The 17163-nt window shown below is 40.5% G+C and overlaps 1 protein-coding gene and 1 long non-coding RNA gene across 3 annotated transcripts in view; one reads left to right on the top strand and one right to left on the bottom strand.

Annotated features, from left to right (window-relative positions):
• plagl2 (pleiomorphic adenoma gene-like 2) overlaps positions 1–4600 on the top strand; it is a 42649-nt gene extending 38049 nt beyond the window's left edge. Inside the window, exon 4 of the mRNA XM_019866746.1 lies at positions 59–4600. Within this exon, the coding sequence (XP_019722305.1) occupies positions 59–1529 (1471 nt within the window). The 3' untranslated portion in view covers positions 1530–4600. The remainder of the gene's footprint in view (positions 1–58) is intronic.
• Positions 4601–8451: 3851 nt separating this feature from the next.
• LOC109514176 (uncharacterized) overlaps positions 8452–17163 on the bottom strand; it is a 68487-nt gene continuing 59775 nt past the window's right edge. The window contains exons 2-3 of one of the 2 annotated variants that reach the window (XR_002167948.1): positions 9267–9397; positions 8452–8867 (exon numbers count right to left, since the gene is read on the bottom strand). This is a non-coding gene — a long non-coding RNA (uncharacterized LOC109514176). Of the gene's footprint in view, positions 8868–8972; positions 9090–9266; positions 9398–17163 lie in introns of those variants that run through there. The other variant, XR_002167947.1, reaches the window with a different exon arrangement.

Genomic DNA, 17163 nt, shown 5'->3' with positions numbered 1-17163 from the left:
ACTACACGCTGTCGGTGCAATCTTCTCTGACCCGCTAATCAAATCTGGTCCTCCGCAGGCATATGGCCACACATTCTCCACAGAAGACCCACCAGTGCTCGTTCTGTGAGAAAATGTTCCACCGTAAGGACCACCTGAAGAACCACCTGCAGACCCACGACCCCAACAAGGAGGCCTTCAAGTGCGAGGAGTGCGGCAAGCCCTACAACACCAAACTGGGCTACAAGCGCCACGTGGCCATGCACTCGGCCACAGCGGGGGACCTCACCTGTAAAGTTTGCATGCAGAGGTACGAGAGCACGCCCGTCCTCCTGGAGCACCTCAAGAGCCACTCGGGGAAATCATCCGGCGGGGCCAAGGAGAAGAAACACCCGTGCGACCACTGCGATCGCCGTTTCTACACGCGGAAGGACGTGCGGCGACACATGGTGGTGCACACTGGCCGAAAGGACTTCCTGTGCCAGTACTGCGCCCAGCGCTTCGGCAGGAAGGACCACCTGACGCGTCACGTGAAGAAGAGCCACTCGCAGGAGCTGCTGAAGATCAAGACCGAGCCTCCGGATATGCTGGGCCTCCTCGCCTCCGGGTCGCCTCCTTGCACCGTGAAGGAGGAGCTCAGCCCCATGATGTGCAGCGTGGCTCCGAATAAGGACCCCATGATGGGCAAGCCTTTCCCAAGCGGGGCCCCCTTCCCCATGGGCGTGTACAACCCCCACCACCTGCAGGCCATGTCAAACTCCGGAGTGACCCACCCTCACCCGCCCCTGATGTCGGCGCCCCTATCCATGGGCATGGGCTGCCACATGGAGTCCACTGGATCCCTGCACCCCCACTCCCATCACCACCACCACCATCACCACCACCACCATCACCACCGTTCCCCTCCGCCGCCCCCGCCCCACCACCAGCCCTCGGTCCCCCAGCAGCAGCACCATTCCCAGCAAGCCCCCAAATACCAGCTGGGATCTACCTCATACCTGCTGGACAAACCCTTGAAGGTGGAGATGGAGAGCTTCCTCATGGATCTGCAGAGTGGCTTGCCGGGCCCGCTTCCCTCCGCGGAGCCTCACGCTGCTGTTTCGCCCCCCAAGGATGGACTGGAGCCTCCCGCTGGCCTGCCAGAAGAACTTTGCGGAGATCCCCTGCTGTCCAAGAGCCCCGCGGTGATCGCCGAGTCTCTCTCTGCTGCTAACATGGACTTCTCCCACTTGCTGGGCTTCCTTCCGCTCAACCTCCCTCCCTACAGCGCCCCCATGAGCACGGGAGGACTGGTGATGGGTTACACTTCGTCTGCCGCCTCCTCGTCTTCCTCCTCCTCCTCTTCATCTCTGCACGCTGCCGAGCCTCACGCCGCAGCAGTTGCCGCCGCAGCCGCCATGGCGCCTCTTACCTCTTTGCAACCACAACCTCAGGAGCATCAGAGCTCCGGCGGGGGTCTTGGACTTGGACCTCTGCACCCTCTTCCACCAGTATTCAGCTCCAGCCTTAGTACCACCACACTGCCTCGCTTCCACCAGGCTTTTCAGTGAGAGTTTTCAAAGCTAGATTAAAACAAACAGTGAGTAGATTTTGAATTTAAAAAAAAAAAAAAAGAAAGAAAAAAGAAAAAGAAAAAAAAAAGAAAAGAGAGAAAACTTAGATGCCTTAAATGAAAGCACACACAAGATTGGAATTTATCCCTAAAAGTATACAAAAGGCCCTTTTGGAAAAATGGGGTGAAAAAGAAAAGGAAGCTGCTTTTATTTGGGATTTTATTTTCCTTTTACCTCTAGTTTTAATGATGTATTAATGCTTTTTTTTTTTTCCATTGCCATTTATGTCCCCTTATATTTGCATCCCCATTTAGTAGCGTAGCAGGCAGAGTCACGGTACTGCTTTCTTCCTAAAGCAATAGGACACATATATCAAAGTTTAGTGACGATCTTTATTGTTGTTACCCAGAAAAAAATATATATATCGTTTGAAATGGATATTTTTGTTTGACTTAATTTTCCTTTTCCCTGAACCACAGTAGAACGTCTCATCTTGAGAGGGAAAAGAAGAGCTACGGAATCCGCAATTTACCTCAAACGTTCTCCCATTTAATCGCACAAATGGGATCCTTCTGGGGACAAAAAAAAAGTGCTCTTTTCGCAATCTGTAAATTTGGCGGATGGCTCCTTTTTTATTGCTTGGCGTCCGTTACAGTCACGTTTGAATGGAAAACGGAAAAAGCATCTGGCATTTTAAAGGGGAAAAAAGAAAGAATGTGAAAAGTGTTGGTTTAAACATGATGCAGATTTAAAAAAAAAAAAAATCATCAAGAGAAGCACTTTTTTATTTTACCCGAAGGCATTTCCATCTTTAGGAATCGGCTTTGTTTCAAACCTCATGATCGTACTTTTGAGGTCGCAACACCCAGAATCGACTTCCTTCCAACAGTTATGCTAAAAAGTGGTCTTGTGGAGCATTCTTAACTAGCCCATAAAAAAAGAGCCTGTACTTGCGAGAATTTAGTAGGGATTTGCAAGGAACGTCAAAAACTGATATTTCTCCCTGTAAAAGCTTTGGCATTTTTCTTTTCAACGCTGAATGTTATCAAAATATATGCCATAACCCCCCTCACGCAAATTCCAAAATACAACACTTGTTATTGGCAAACGATCCTTTTTTTTGCGCAGCGGCATGTCTGGTCTGTCGCAGTGGACGACATGCTACTTGTTTTTTATCTGGAGTACATCACTGCGATCCCGTTCAAAAATAAAATAAAAAAAATCCTGCTTTCTGACTAAATTCTCGTATGTCACGGCGCATAAAATCGGCCTCTTTAGCTTGGGCCGTCTCTTTCGAAAAGATGTCATGAGGATCCCTGACATATGTGAATGCTTAAAACAAAAAAAAAAAAAAGAGTTACAGAGGCAGATGAGGAAAAAATGTGTTCAAGAATGTTATTGCAGTGTACGAAATATCTCAAAAATGATTAGCGTAAACACTTTTATCTCAGTAAATGCGTATTTTATCTAGTTTAACAAAGTGATGATGTTTCTTTTTGGTTGTCCGGCAGGTTTACATTTGTGTTGATCCTCTCTCTCTCTTTCTCTCTCAAACAATGGATGAAGTATTAGTTTTTGTTTTTGTTTTCCCTTAAGCTTTCTCTCATATCCAGTCATTACCTTCACATGTACTTGAGTTAGGAGAGCGGAATCAGAACTGTGGACGCTACGATATTTATAGCAGGCTCTTAATGGCTTCATCGTCACTTAGGATTTGATCTAGCTAGAATGTGTCAATAAGAATGCTGACATGGACGAACCTACTACGCGCGATCGTAGGTCGCCGTTCCAGATATTTTCAATCCTGTTCACCGCCAGACTATAGGAACCTGAGCCCAAAGTTAACCCTACGCCTCAAAAGGTCACATATAGTGGATAGAGAAAATGTGGTTTAAGGCCATGAGAACTCACGCAAAAAAAAAAATTCAAGCAAAACTAAGGGAAAATACAATTCACTTGAAAAGGAGCAAATCGTTTAGTAGAGGGGAATAAAAAAAAAACAAAAAACTTAGTTTTAGTACCTTTTGCTTTAATGGGGTCGTTCAGCATGAGACATCTTAACTAGGCAATTTTTGCCCGCTCTTCTGTCAAAATTGATTTCTATTTGGACCTGCTCGTAAGTGCTTCCACCTTGACTTATAAGGCTGCTGCTAAATCTGAAGAAAAACAGCCTCAAAGCACGATGCTGCACTGTGAGCATACGCTTCCACTGCTTTTGTTTTAGACCAAGCGCCAAGTCCGCGCCTCGAGAGCCCCTATCCAGTCTGTTTTCGATGTCTCCCTCTTCCAACACGCCTGATTCAAACAATCGGGGTCCTCATTTAGTTTAGCAAAGGCACATTTTTTTTAAGTTCGAAAAATCGCACGTCACATCAACAAAGTTGTCACAAAAAGAGTATACATTTGTCAATTAGATACTAGAAGATCATTTATTTGTTCTTTCTGTCACTATGAGTTACTGGCACAGATAACCGGACAAAGATGCAATATTTGTTATTCATAAATACTTTTCTTACCAGTTAAGTGAAGTTTTATTAGTTTCCGCACACCGTTAGAGCTCTCGCGGCACACTAATGTGCCACGGCACACTGGTTGGGAATCATTGATTTAAAACAGACTTGATAGGGCCTCTTGAGGACTGGATTTGCGCACCTCTGATTTAGAATAAGCATCCTTTTTTGCAATAGAGTCACACTTTAACCTTCTTTAGACAATAACCCATTTGCCCACATGTTTGGAGAGAGGCATAACTTTTTTTGAAATGTAGGAAGACCTTTTTTTGGGGGGCCTGGGGGGGTCTAGCATCAAATAATAGAGAGCGGTGAAGATGTAGCATGCTGGAAGGCTCCCGTCAATCCGTCATTAAAGCAAAAGGCGGCTCCACAAAGTCAACGTTTTAGGCTGTCGACGATCATTTTGGTGGTTTCTCGTATTGATCAACTCACGATTCCTTTATCCACTATATGTACTCTCATTTAAAGCTACGGCCAACCTCATGCCATGAGTTATGAGAAGGCCACGCCCACTTCAGGCTGTTGAGCTGTTGATGAATAACAAACACACACACACAAAAAAACAGCACATAAAAAGTAAAATATTTCTTGCTGCTCGTATCTACGGTTGCAGACAACTGTAGACCACTAGATGATTTTTTTTTGGTTTATTTGTTTGTTTTGTTGTTGCAAAATGGACAGAAGGATGCACAACCAACCCAAACTGACAAAATATACATCAGCTCCTCAAACCCCAGCCTCATTTTCCCCCCACAACCCATCCTCCCTCTCTCTCTCGGCTGCTTAGTAGAGTAAAAAAGAAAAAGGAGTCGAAAACAATGGCGGGGTATTGCTTTTTTTTTTTTTTTTTGTCGTTTATTTGTTTTGTCTGTTTGTTGATATTATTGTTGTCTGTTTGTACAAAGGACCTCGAGAGAAAAAAAAAACACAACACATCACCTCATTTTTATTTTTCTTACCAAAACCTGGGGAGAAGAAACTACACTTTTGCACAATCGCTTGTCATGAGATGCTACGTGCTGTCCGACATTTTTACCAGAGGAAATGAAAGCACCAGGCTGCTCAACACAGAATAATTGTCCCACAGTTGTCACTAGTTCATCCCTTCATGATTTCATCGTTCAACTTCGGAATTTGATTTAAAGTGTTTTTTTTTTTTTTAACTTTTTTTTGTTGTTGTTTTTTTTTTTACCCCCGCATTGTACTTATTCTCAAACTGGCTCTTGTAAATGAGTCATGAGTCATGACGCGATTTATTAATCCTAAACGAATTAGCTGACGGCACCTTTTTGAGTTTTGTTGTTGATATGTCTTGAGGAACAAAACAAAAACAAAACAATAAAGCAAGATTCTAAATTGAGCTGTGTGATGATTCAAATAAAAAGGTTGTTTCGAAGAAAAACCCTCTTGGCTTAAGCCAAATGTTGTAGCAATCAAATTAAACATATTCTAGTTTTGTAACAAATATTCCTAAAGATTAAAAAAAAAAACTCAAAACGCCTTCTATATATTAAAAAAAAAATGAAATGAAAAGCTTTTGGCATGTATTAAGTTTGTCCTCCCTGGGTTTCTGTGAGCTAATCTGAGTTCTAGCACTTTCAACCTTTTTTTTTTAAATAAGAGTATTTTTTTTTCCTTTTAAAGTTTCAGCTTATATGTTCATATGGTTTTTAAATTTTGTATTGAACCTGTATATGTATGTGCCATTAGCTTAACGTGTAGACTTTTATCAGCATTTGTGTATTTCTCTTCTGGGGGAAAAAAAAAAAGAAAAGAGTAACAGTATTTTTGATAGACTTTTCACTAATAACCTTGAATACATTGAAACCCCTTTTTTCCTACAAACTCGCTCCCTGACGATAAGCCTTCTATCATTAATGTACCCGATCTAATTCTCCAGGCAAGTGCTACAAGAACACAACAGCATACTGTTTACGCCGAAGGGCTCCAAAATACAATTGAGAAAAAAAAAGGAGGCAAAAAAAAAAGCACTTAAAGCTCATTCATTCTTATGCCACATATTCGAGTGACAAAAGTGCCCTTTAATTCACAATCTGTCTGTCATTTATAGCACTTACAAACTTACAAAGGGGAGTGGAACATATTCACTCATAATGGGACCCCCGTGAAAAAACTTGTTTGATTAAAGATTCAATGGAGTCAACTTAAACCCTTTGGCGGTAGAAGGTACTTTGTCAGATAGGAACCATTTTGGCTCATCTAATTTGAAGCTGTGGCAATAATGAAAGGAACTGACACTGCCCACTAATTATGATTATGAATGCTAGTATTATAGAAATGTATTATTGCCACTTAAAAAGGACTTTGAGACCCTCCCCAGAATGATTAACATCGAAAAGAGATGGGAATGATGATGACATCACAATTACGGGAGGCACTCCTCAACTTAATAGTCAATGAAAGTACACGTTCCACTGAATGGAATCGCTCCAAGTACTTTTTTGGGGGACGGTCCTTATGAACATCTCACTGACTGGGACATTCTGACATGGCTCTTTGCGTTTCAGCGATGCTGTTGTCTTCTTCGACTTCACATTTGGCTCTTTGACCTCAAGCTACACCTGCTAGGGATGCACTTATCCTCACACTTCCTTTTAACTAGCAGGTTTATGCAAAAAAAAAAAATTGTTGTCGCTGTTTTTTTTTTTTTTTCCACGCTTTCTGTCCCATCTCTGCTTCCGATTAAGATACTGGGTACTGTCTGATAGACAACATCCAAATGTAGTTTTCTATATTTTGAGTTCAATGTTAAAGTTGTGCATTCCAGCCTTTTGTTTTTTGTTTGTTGGCATAGATCATTTTATTTGTATAACTTGCTATGACAGCCACCTCTGGAAAAAAAAAAGGTGAAAACAGGTGTATTTGCTTACAGGATGTCATACAGCTACACAAATGACTATTTCAATGATGTGCTTGGGAGATAGGAAGTAATATCAATAAGCAATAAGTCTTGCTTTTTTTGTTTTTGTTTTTTTGTGGAACATAGCTCACATGCAATCAGTTGCTGCAATGTAAAAGTGACAGAGTTGTATATTGGTTGATCCAAAGACATGATGATCACAACAACAAAACTATTGACTTATTGTACAGTACATTGTATGACTTTTGAGTTTTAATGTGTTACGTTGACATGATTAAAAATACAAACCAGGGCATTCATACCTTCTTTGCACCCTTTTTTCGTTTGGATTCTTTTTTTTTTAAACCCCTTGGGACTTGCGCGAAGGTCGTAACTTGACGCGCCACAAGGCCCATTTCACAAAATCCATATGGACAACTCATGTGAAACGAAAAGCACAGATCGCCAAATGATTGCACACCAGAGACCCATCTACTAGTCGAAAAATAAAAAGCCGATACATGTGCCCTTTAATCAAAATTCAAGGACATTTGTCACTTGTTTTAGTTTCGTCAACAATAAATTTGAAGCCCTAAAACATAATCGGCATGTCTTCAAGTGTTATCCAGACATCTGAGTTGATTGTACAAATAAAAGTACCCTCGGTTATGCTTGCAGAGGGTGATTGCATAGAGTGGACGGGAGAGGTTGGATGAGGTGTCTAAACTGGCAAATGCAACGTCTTGGTTGAGGAGTTCAACTCATTATTGATTTAATCCACTTTCAATTAATTTCCTATCAAGCCGCCTGAAAGCTGATCCCGACCAGTGCATGAAATAAATCTGCGAGTAAGAGCAAAGAAGAAATACCACATGATGATTCATGTTGGGCACCTTGTGCTCGATGGCATGTTACATCGAATTTTATTCAATCAAATGAGCTGCCGCTCACTTGAGCACACGCCTTTACATTCTCCTTTAATTAAATGCGTAATCAATCCATGACTGTGTAACCAATACAATTACTTAGGACCCCGGGAATTAACGTGACGACAGGTTGTGGACATGCAGCAGCATCCGGGGGGGGGGGGGGTCACTCTAACAAGTGTCTGCAAACTAGCGTCATCGCACCCCATTTGTGTCGCCATTTTCTTTCCATTTCTACCATTGAATGGTCCCTCACCTCTCTGACTGCAACCAGGATTAAAATTGGCCCATTGAGGGTATTGTTATAGGTTCTCCTCCAGAACACTGCCAAACAATCATCACTGACACCACCCCTCATTTAAATAACATAATTAAAGGGCACTTTTGTCTGGTGCTATGTTTATTAGTTTATCTTCTCCAAGGGAGCAACAGCAGAACGCAAAGCAGGGGGGTCATCAACCCTTTTCAAATGAGGAGCTACTTCTTGGAAACAAATTAATGCAGTTTGATACGCACTTGTGAAATAAATGTTATCAAATGACATTTGATTATATATTATTGACACAGTTCGGAAGGAAGTGAATGGTGATCGGATCCCACAAACGTAGACACAAATAAAATCCGTACAAAAAAATATTTATTTAATAACAAAAATGCAAAAACTACCGACAATGTAGGAACAGAAATTGTTGGTCAACAAGAATCAGGAAAAAACATACTTCAAGAAAAAGTGTTTGCAAAGGCAGGGAAATTGTTCATTCGAGTATACAAACAAAATGGCTAGAGTGCAATTGCACGAAACAAAAACAGAGCAAGATCAAACAACAAAAAATATGAATACAAGGTGAGAGACTAGAGAGCAAAAAACATCAATGACTAGTTCGAGAAGTCTAGAAAATAACACTTGAGCCAGAGAAGCAAACAAGGTCAATAATCCGACAGACAAGGGATCTTGGCAGTCCTTCGCTACTTAGCTAACTTGATGACCAAATTGGCAGCAGGTGTGTACACTGAAGGGAAGGCCCTCCTCTGCCACCTGCTGGAGACACACAAAAACAACAGGATTATGACAATTAATGATAACACGGATCATGTTAATTATAATGCACACTAATAATCAAAAATGACTTACCCAGACTGGAAACGGTTATGGATCAACAGATAAATAACAAGCTGGGGCAGAGACAGTGACGTGCCGTAGGAGGATGCATCAGAAACAGCCCGGAATTAAGGGGATATACAGGGAACAATCTGGAGACTAGCAAAAGAGCTTATGGGTCAAAAATCTATTTCCCAGCCCTGAAAAAATGGGAATCAACAAAACGGATTGTGGAGAAATCGATTTAAGTATATAGGAACTGAACACTCGAGAGCAATTATGAAAGCACTGGTAAAGATGTTCCAGAGAAAGAAAGAGAATAGAAGGCGGTCTTACGGAATGGAAGGCTTGATAAATGGCAGACAAGGTGAATTGCGGGCAGCCCGAGGGCGGCAAGTGCTTGCTGCTGGATGCATCTTTTATCGGTTCCTTCTTTCATGACTCGTGGAGGTAGGCGGTCCCAAAGGCTACAGAAAAGCACCCACATGAAATCAGGAATAACTCAAAGTAGTTTATTTGGGAATTTTTTGGAATTGAAGACATGTCAAGTGAGCACGGGGAGGCAGATAAGACAAGCAATTATGGGAAGAGCACGACTATGTCACATGACACACATTGATACAATCATTCATCTGTTCATGCCAGCCAATCGCAGGCTTTACGTTTAATATTTTTATTGTTTATCATTTTTTAATAAGTGTTGCTCCTACATGGTGTTGACACTTCAGGAGTTAAGTGTAATTTGTGTCTGCACATGAGTTGTTTTATGTGTCCAGTGGATGTAAACAAAGCCTCATTCTCTCACTTAATATATACATGTAAATGGTCGGTTAAAAAAACAACAAAAATCAGATAAAAGCATCGAATCATAATTGGAATCTGGACCACTGTTGTTAATTCAACCTGAATAAAATCCTCAACAAAATTACAAAACAAAGAGGTTTCATTTCTACTTAATGGTTGTTCAGAGTACATGCTCATCTCTGTTCATATTCAATACTGCCTATCCCAGCTGACTTTGAGCTAAAGGTGTACAAGGTGGACTGATTGCCACTCAGTCCAAGGGTACAAATATTCACACCATCACTAAGTGAGAAAAAAATCAGTGACTTCATTAGCATTTTGATGGACGCAATCAGGCAGCACGTTATAGCAGAAACATAAACATAAAGCACCCATGACACTTGTGTAATTACATGGCCACTATCAATTAAACATGAGCCTGAGCACAAGCTCGTAAAGACATTAACTCTCATCATGTCAGAAAAAAAGGGCTGACAAATTTAAGCGATGAGCTAAGACTTGAAACACGAAGCTCATTAACACACACAATGGAAGGTGTGTGACGATGGAGCGCCTCAATGGAGAGCTTCCACGAGACACTCCAGATGCAATCGGTGACATCCATCAACAGTGTAGGAGTCATTAGCAGCAGTTTAACCTCAAGGATCAACAATGACACTCCGGATGCCTGAAGAACACACACGCTATTGGGCAACTGCAGATTGATATTTGAATACTTGGTAGATCCAAAACACTGTGCAAACATTTTAAAAAATAAAATAAAATAAAAACGAAAAACATTTAAGTGTTTGTGTCAGGAAACTGCACACGTCCCTAAAACGTGTGGGGATGTCTCGATTTATGACCACACCAACATCTAAAAATATTGTCACAGTGTTTTGTATTTTATGGACAAAGCGTTTTCCTCATTCAGCGACTCTAGCTTCTCTAGTGAGCACCTCTATGGAGAGGAAAACGCTCTAGCCATAAAATCGGTAATACTGGGACGAGTGTTGTAATACTTCCAGAGGTTGATGTGAGCATAAGTACAGATGTCAACATAAAGTTTGGTGACAACTGGTCACAGTTTTCGGATATAAGGCGACATTTCGTCGTTGTACATCATAGGTTTGGACCGTCCTTGACAAAATTACAGTACGGCAAGTGAGGAGGGACATATTACATTGGGATCGGCAAATAAATCGCCAAATCAACCATATAGAAACCACCGGAGACATACCTCTTTGGACATCTAACATGAAGATCGAGTTGCGTTTCCTTTTTTTCTTTTTATTTCTGCTGCAGATATACGTTGAACTAGGTGGCTTATTCTACGGGATGTCAGCGCATCCGCCATATTGAATGTGGCCATCGTATTTGCCATTATAAAATTTATCAGCAAATAAAAATGATAAAATTGATTTAGAATGACATTACACAGTCAAAAGCAATGGTTCAGTATTAAGCCAAAGAGTTCTGGCTTGATGATACATCTCCAAGGAGCAAGTGAACAAGGCATCTTCATAAATCACTTCACTTTGCCACAGCCAAAATAAATGCAGCATCAACGTATTCTAAGTGGCGTCTACGTATGTGTGTGTGTATATATATATATATATACATATATATATAGTGAATTATGTCTATGGTCATACTAACCAGCGGTTGGCACGAAGGACACCATTCAAGGTTACTGACTGGGAGTGGCGGTGCGGCACGAATAGAGTTTGGTAGCGTCAAATATATTGAGCAAAGTAAGAACAGGTTCTGTCTTTTGGATATTATAAATAATTGACACCCTCCCATACCCCATAACCCACCAATGCAAATCATATGTCCCTATTAACTCTGAGGCTTGGGGCCAGGTCTGGGTTGAAAATAAAGCACAAAAAAATCCTAGATGAAAAAGTTTATATGACTTGAGACTACCGCCTGCCCTGGTCCAAATGCCACACAGGGCTGGCTAAAATGGCTGATGCTGTCAAACGTCTGCAATGGCGATGGTGGCGAATCAGACAAACCAACTTGAGAGGGTTGAATATTTGCTGAATTGGCAGTTTGGGATTTTATAGTGTACTGTACTGTCTGGCAGTATATATTTTTCTGACAGATGAAGGCTCTGTAAGTAAATGTTGTGTGACAAAATTACTATACTACATTTTTTTTTCTGGATAAAATTCTGTCACCATGTTTTTCAAACATATTATTCAGGCTATGAAACAATAAAAGAACACGCCTGTGGCTAGTGGTAAAAACAGATTGTTATTTGTTGGCCTGGTTGTTGCTGTCGAGTGGTGATTTAGCTGTTGCATTCGGCCTCTTTGTTATTTTATTCTGCAGTCGAGTCGGTCTCTGAAATGAAATGATTTGTCAACACAGCCTCCTTTTTTAAGCCAAAAAGAGACTTAAAATCTAACAATGCTGTTTCATACCATTAAAAAATGAACACACAAACTAATTTTGTGTGCGTGTGTGTGTGTGTGTGTGTGTGTGTGTGTGTGTGTGCGCGCGTCTGCGCAAAGTTACTTCAGCTTCTTACTTTTTGTGACACTGACGTCAGCAAGAAGGGTCTTATAGAACAGTGGCGATGTTATGCATCAGTTTCACATAAGCAGCGAGTTGGCATTGAGTTATGAGTGCGGCTGCCAGTCGTTTCTTTACATGCCTCGTAATTTCCAATAACTTATCAATAATTGAGAGTGGTGTAAATATGATGCGGGAGAGCAAATATGAGAAGTGATGTGCAGTGTGTACTCAAAAGAGAATGTGTTCCAGTAGCAAAACTGCTTTGAGCATGTACAGCATGAGTACAGATGACATTTGACCTTTTTCAGCTCTTTTTTGGGGGGAAGACCACTGTGGTCCTCGTTTGGTTGAAAACTTTGATTAATATGCTGACAAAAGATCACATGAGCATTGATAGTCAGTCTGTAAAGAGCTTGTCTCTCTTAAAGGACAATGATTACTCTTTTGCTCTCTCAATATAAAAGCATCCCGAGCTAAAACAAATAACAAAATGTTATTGAAATTCTTCAGTCAACAGGGTAAAGAATTATCAACCACTCTCGATGAACCCGTTCACCGATCCCACCTGTACAATACCTAGTACAGTTTTTCTTACCAGGGATGACCAGGGGAAGCCCAGAGTTTGTCGAGAAAAGGACCCCTGCCCACATATAGACCATAGATGTCAAACTCAAGGCCCACGGGCCACATCTGGTCCACTTTGGGGTGCGTCTACTTCATGTTTTGAGCAAAAAAGGGTTTGTACTTTTCATTTTGGCAGAAAATATTTTTCTGAAATTGAAGCTTTCAAATTTAACAGACATTACAAACATTTTTTGTGTCGAATCCCTTTTTAGTATTAATTGAAAAATAGCGCTATGCTTGAATATTTGCATAGTACCAAATTTCCATGACTTGTGATTTCAAATTCAGTTTGTGATGATACCATGACAATTTCATGTTTTTCACAGTTATAACAGCCCTCTGAGGGAAACCAAATTTACAAAGTGGCAAATGTTCGTGTGACATTCCTGATACAGGTGACGTAGAAGCAAGCATTAGTTGCATTTTGGAGACGGCAGTTGATGACCAAGCTGCTGAAGATCCCTTGTCAATTAGCGTAGCAGAAGCTAATGCTGACAACACTGTTAGCTTATGCTAATTTATACATAGCACTGCTACTTTTTTGCCTTTAATATGTTTTTCTTCTGTGGAGTCTGACCGTCGCTTGGAAATGGTAGTGGTTTGTGCAGCCTAGTTGCAAAGTAAATGGCACGATACTTTGGATGGGGGTGGTACTATGTAAATTAGCTGCATTTCAAACGAATCAAGGATAAAATTAAGTGGAAAAGGTCATCAAAGGCAATAGAAACGCAACACACATCGTTAAACAATTTAAAAGAATGGGACTTAAATTGAGATTGGATTCTTTGGCGCTAAATACGTGGCCATGCATCTAGAATCTGAATGCATCGGGATGTGGTACAAGGAACCCATGAGAGGCAGCTGTGATTAATCTCTGCCTGCACGTTTAAAAAAAAAAAAAAAAATTTTATATATATATAAAAAAAAAAAAAATTTTATATATATATAAAATTTTTTTTTTTTTTTATATATATATTTAAAATGTATACAGCACAGGTAGCATTTCACATTTTCAATTCTCTCCCTCATTGGCAGTGAGCTGATGAAAGTCCATATGGTGTTTGACACACACACACACACACACACACACACACACACACACACACACACACACACACACACACACACACACCCAACACCAAAGCAATCAATCTAATGCATGTACAATGGAGTCTTTTCACCAACATCTGCTTTTCTGCGCTGATCTTTGTCACAAATAACCAATTCAAGTGGAACATCTAAAGCCAAATGCCACTGAAGATGTCTAATTGGGAATCCTGACAAACAGCTCTGGGGAAAAATATGATTCTAAAGAATATTACTCCAGAAAGCACGTCATGGGAGACCTCAACAAATTTTTGGGCAATCAAATGACTGATAGGGTATCAGTGGCCAAGGAGAACAAGTGTGATGATAATCATAAATTTGAACCTTTTGTGAAGTAGGAAAGCAGTGTGGAATGAGCACCAGTACTGTACAAGTGAACTGTGCCACAACTTAGACGAACTTTCCCCTGGTCTAAAATCTAGTCTACTTTGTTACCAAATTTTCAGATGCACCGGGGGCGTGTTATAAAAAACGCCCTCAGTGTGCCGGAACGCTCAGCGAGGGGCTGCTAAATCCTCAAACACAGTAAACTAGACTTATCCTGGCACAAAAATGAAGATGCGCCAGTTTTTATTGCGAGCACATGTGCACAGTCTATGAAAATAGGGCCCTAGATAACCACTGAAAGTTGGTGTAGGTCAAATTAACCTTTTAGAATACCCGTGAGGTGGATTATAAGTAAAATTAAAAGCCACAGTGCTGGTGTACTCTACAGCATCACTCATTGAATTGACTTTGGTCCAATCAAATTGCTTGGTTGGAACCAACTGTTTGATAAAATGTGACATAATTCTTGAATGTTGGGGAATTTAGATGAAATCATGTCTTAGACATGTTAAGACTGTTTTAAATTATCGAATGTCCTAATGAAAGTTATCGCCTTACTTTATTTTGTTGTTATTTTAGATGTCGTGATGTGGTTATTTGTTAATTTATTTTATGCAGCAAATTACATTATATTGTTTGGGGATATAGGAATCTCCAAACAGCTTGAAACAAAAAATATATATAAAAAAAAAAAAATTTAATGTACTATTTATACTGATACTCTCATACACAAGCGCATCCAGACTAATGTGAGGGCACCTCCATCACAATTTTGTAACGCTGCTTCACAGCAGCAGTGTTAAGCGCAGGCACGACATCCATTTTGTTCTAATCGTTTTTCACAGTGAGAGATGCTCATTTTTATGAAAGACAATCATTTTTGCAGCCTCTCACACAACTGCAAACAGTGAGAAAGTATTGAGATGTGAAAAAAGAAAGGATCTTTGTATAAATATAGTTATGACTAAATCATCAGAGAAATTTAGGAAAGGCTGTCCTAGAAGAAGTCATGCAAAGCCAAGCAATGATATTTACTGGAAAAACAAAAAAGGTAAAGTGTTTTTGACTCATAAATTCTAGGTACATTTACAAGTTATGTTTTTGAGTAAATTTTACACCCCCATTCGCTAAATCCAGAGATGATAAATGCATAAAGTTCATTGCAAGCTGTATTTGCCACTTTTTTGCGTTTAAATCAAAGTACATTACAGAAGAGGAAGAGGGTCAGGTGGCTGGAAGGTACCGGACCCTTCAAATGTAGACTCAGGAAAGTTGATCTAACAAAAATATTTATTTACAAAAAAATAGGTGCAAGGCCGACAAAGTACAAATAACAACACTGGACAACAAGCCAGGAATAATGCGAAGAAAACAAGGCAAGGAAAAAACACTAACGAAAATAGCTTGGAACAAAAGTATAAGATAGATCAAACCGCGTGGAGAACAAACCGCGGAGACACTGAAACACGCCAAGAACTACTTATTTGAATAACGAAGAACACAAGCAAAGGCAGGAGAAGAAAAAAAAACAAAACAAAACAAAAAAAAACAGGTGTGCAGCAGGAAAACCGAGACCGCCTCTGCCACCTACTGGACACTAACAGAACATGATCATGACAAAGACTAAGTTAGCCGTCCATAACCTCTTATAAGATAAGATAAGATAAGAAAACCTTTATTAGTCTGTGTTTTACAAGCTTCTGGCGAAGATAATTGCCTACAAAAATAAGCATCTCAGCAGGATGTTAATTTCAGATATAATCAGTGGTCCTAAAGGATGATACATTCATGTTTACGTGTTTTTGAAAAATGTAATACACTTCGGATACCCTCTCACAAGAAAAAAAACATGATTAGCCGCTTGCTAGCATGCTTGTTCAAATAAAATTCATCCATCCATCCATCCATTTTCTAATGTGCTTTTCCTCACGAGGGTCGCGGGCGTGCCAGAGCCGAGGCCAGTTGTCTTTGGGCAGTAGGCGCGGTACATCCGAAATGGTTGGCAGCCAATCGCAGGGCACACGTAGACAAACAACCATTTGTGCTCACAGTCACATCTAGGGACAATTTAGAGTGTTTCATTAACCTGCCACGCATGTTTTTGGAATGTGGGAGGAAATGGAAACCTACGCAAACACAGGGAGAAAAATGCCAACTCCACAAAGGAAGGCCGGAGCCGGAATCAAACCCTGCACCCCTGCACTGTGAAGCAGATATGCTAACCAGTTGACCACCCTGCCACCCTCAAATAAAATGTATATTTGTGTTTCGGTTGAAATAAAAGTTGTGCTTGGATGAAAAATAATGTTAGTATGCGAGTCCTCCATTTTCCTCTTTATTGATATTATTCCTGTATTGATAGTTGAGCTAGTAACATCTAACTACATATTAATTTACATATTCAGTCCAAGCATGTTTCCTATCAAACTGATATTGTATTTGTTAGCAAGATCAGATCACTCAAATATTTGGGCAGAAATTTCCGCCCCTGAAGATGTTGCACAGCCATGTACCACCTCAGCTCATATGTTTATTATTGCAATAAACTTCCCTTTTCTTCATTTGTATAATGCAGCATTTTACTACTTAACCCCCCCCCCCTAATTCTATATAATCTTTGTCATTGCTGTAGGCTGTTCATGATTCAATATATTTTAAAGAAAATATAGTTTGCCATTTACATTGAGGGTGGGCATAACAAAAAAAAAGTTTTTTGTGATTATTATTAATTCTGCATTGTGAAGAAGTTTGAACTGAATGGGAAAGAAGTGCAAATACTAAGACTCCACCCTTGCGTCATCACAGCAGCGCCCAATTGCGCGGTGCACGCCTCCTGGGTGCAAAATATAAACGCTGCTCTACTCTG

The sequence above is a fragment of the Hippocampus comes genome, unplaced genomic scaffold, assembly GCF_001891065.2.
Source record: "Hippocampus comes isolate QL1 unplaced genomic scaffold, H_comes_QL1_v1.1 scaffold139, whole genome shotgun sequence".
Taxonomy (NCBI): domain Eukaryota; kingdom Metazoa; phylum Chordata; class Actinopteri; order Syngnathiformes; family Syngnathidae; genus Hippocampus; species Hippocampus comes.
The sequence above is the reverse complement of the archived record's forward strand: the minus strand, read 5'-3'. Positions and strand labels throughout refer to the sequence as shown.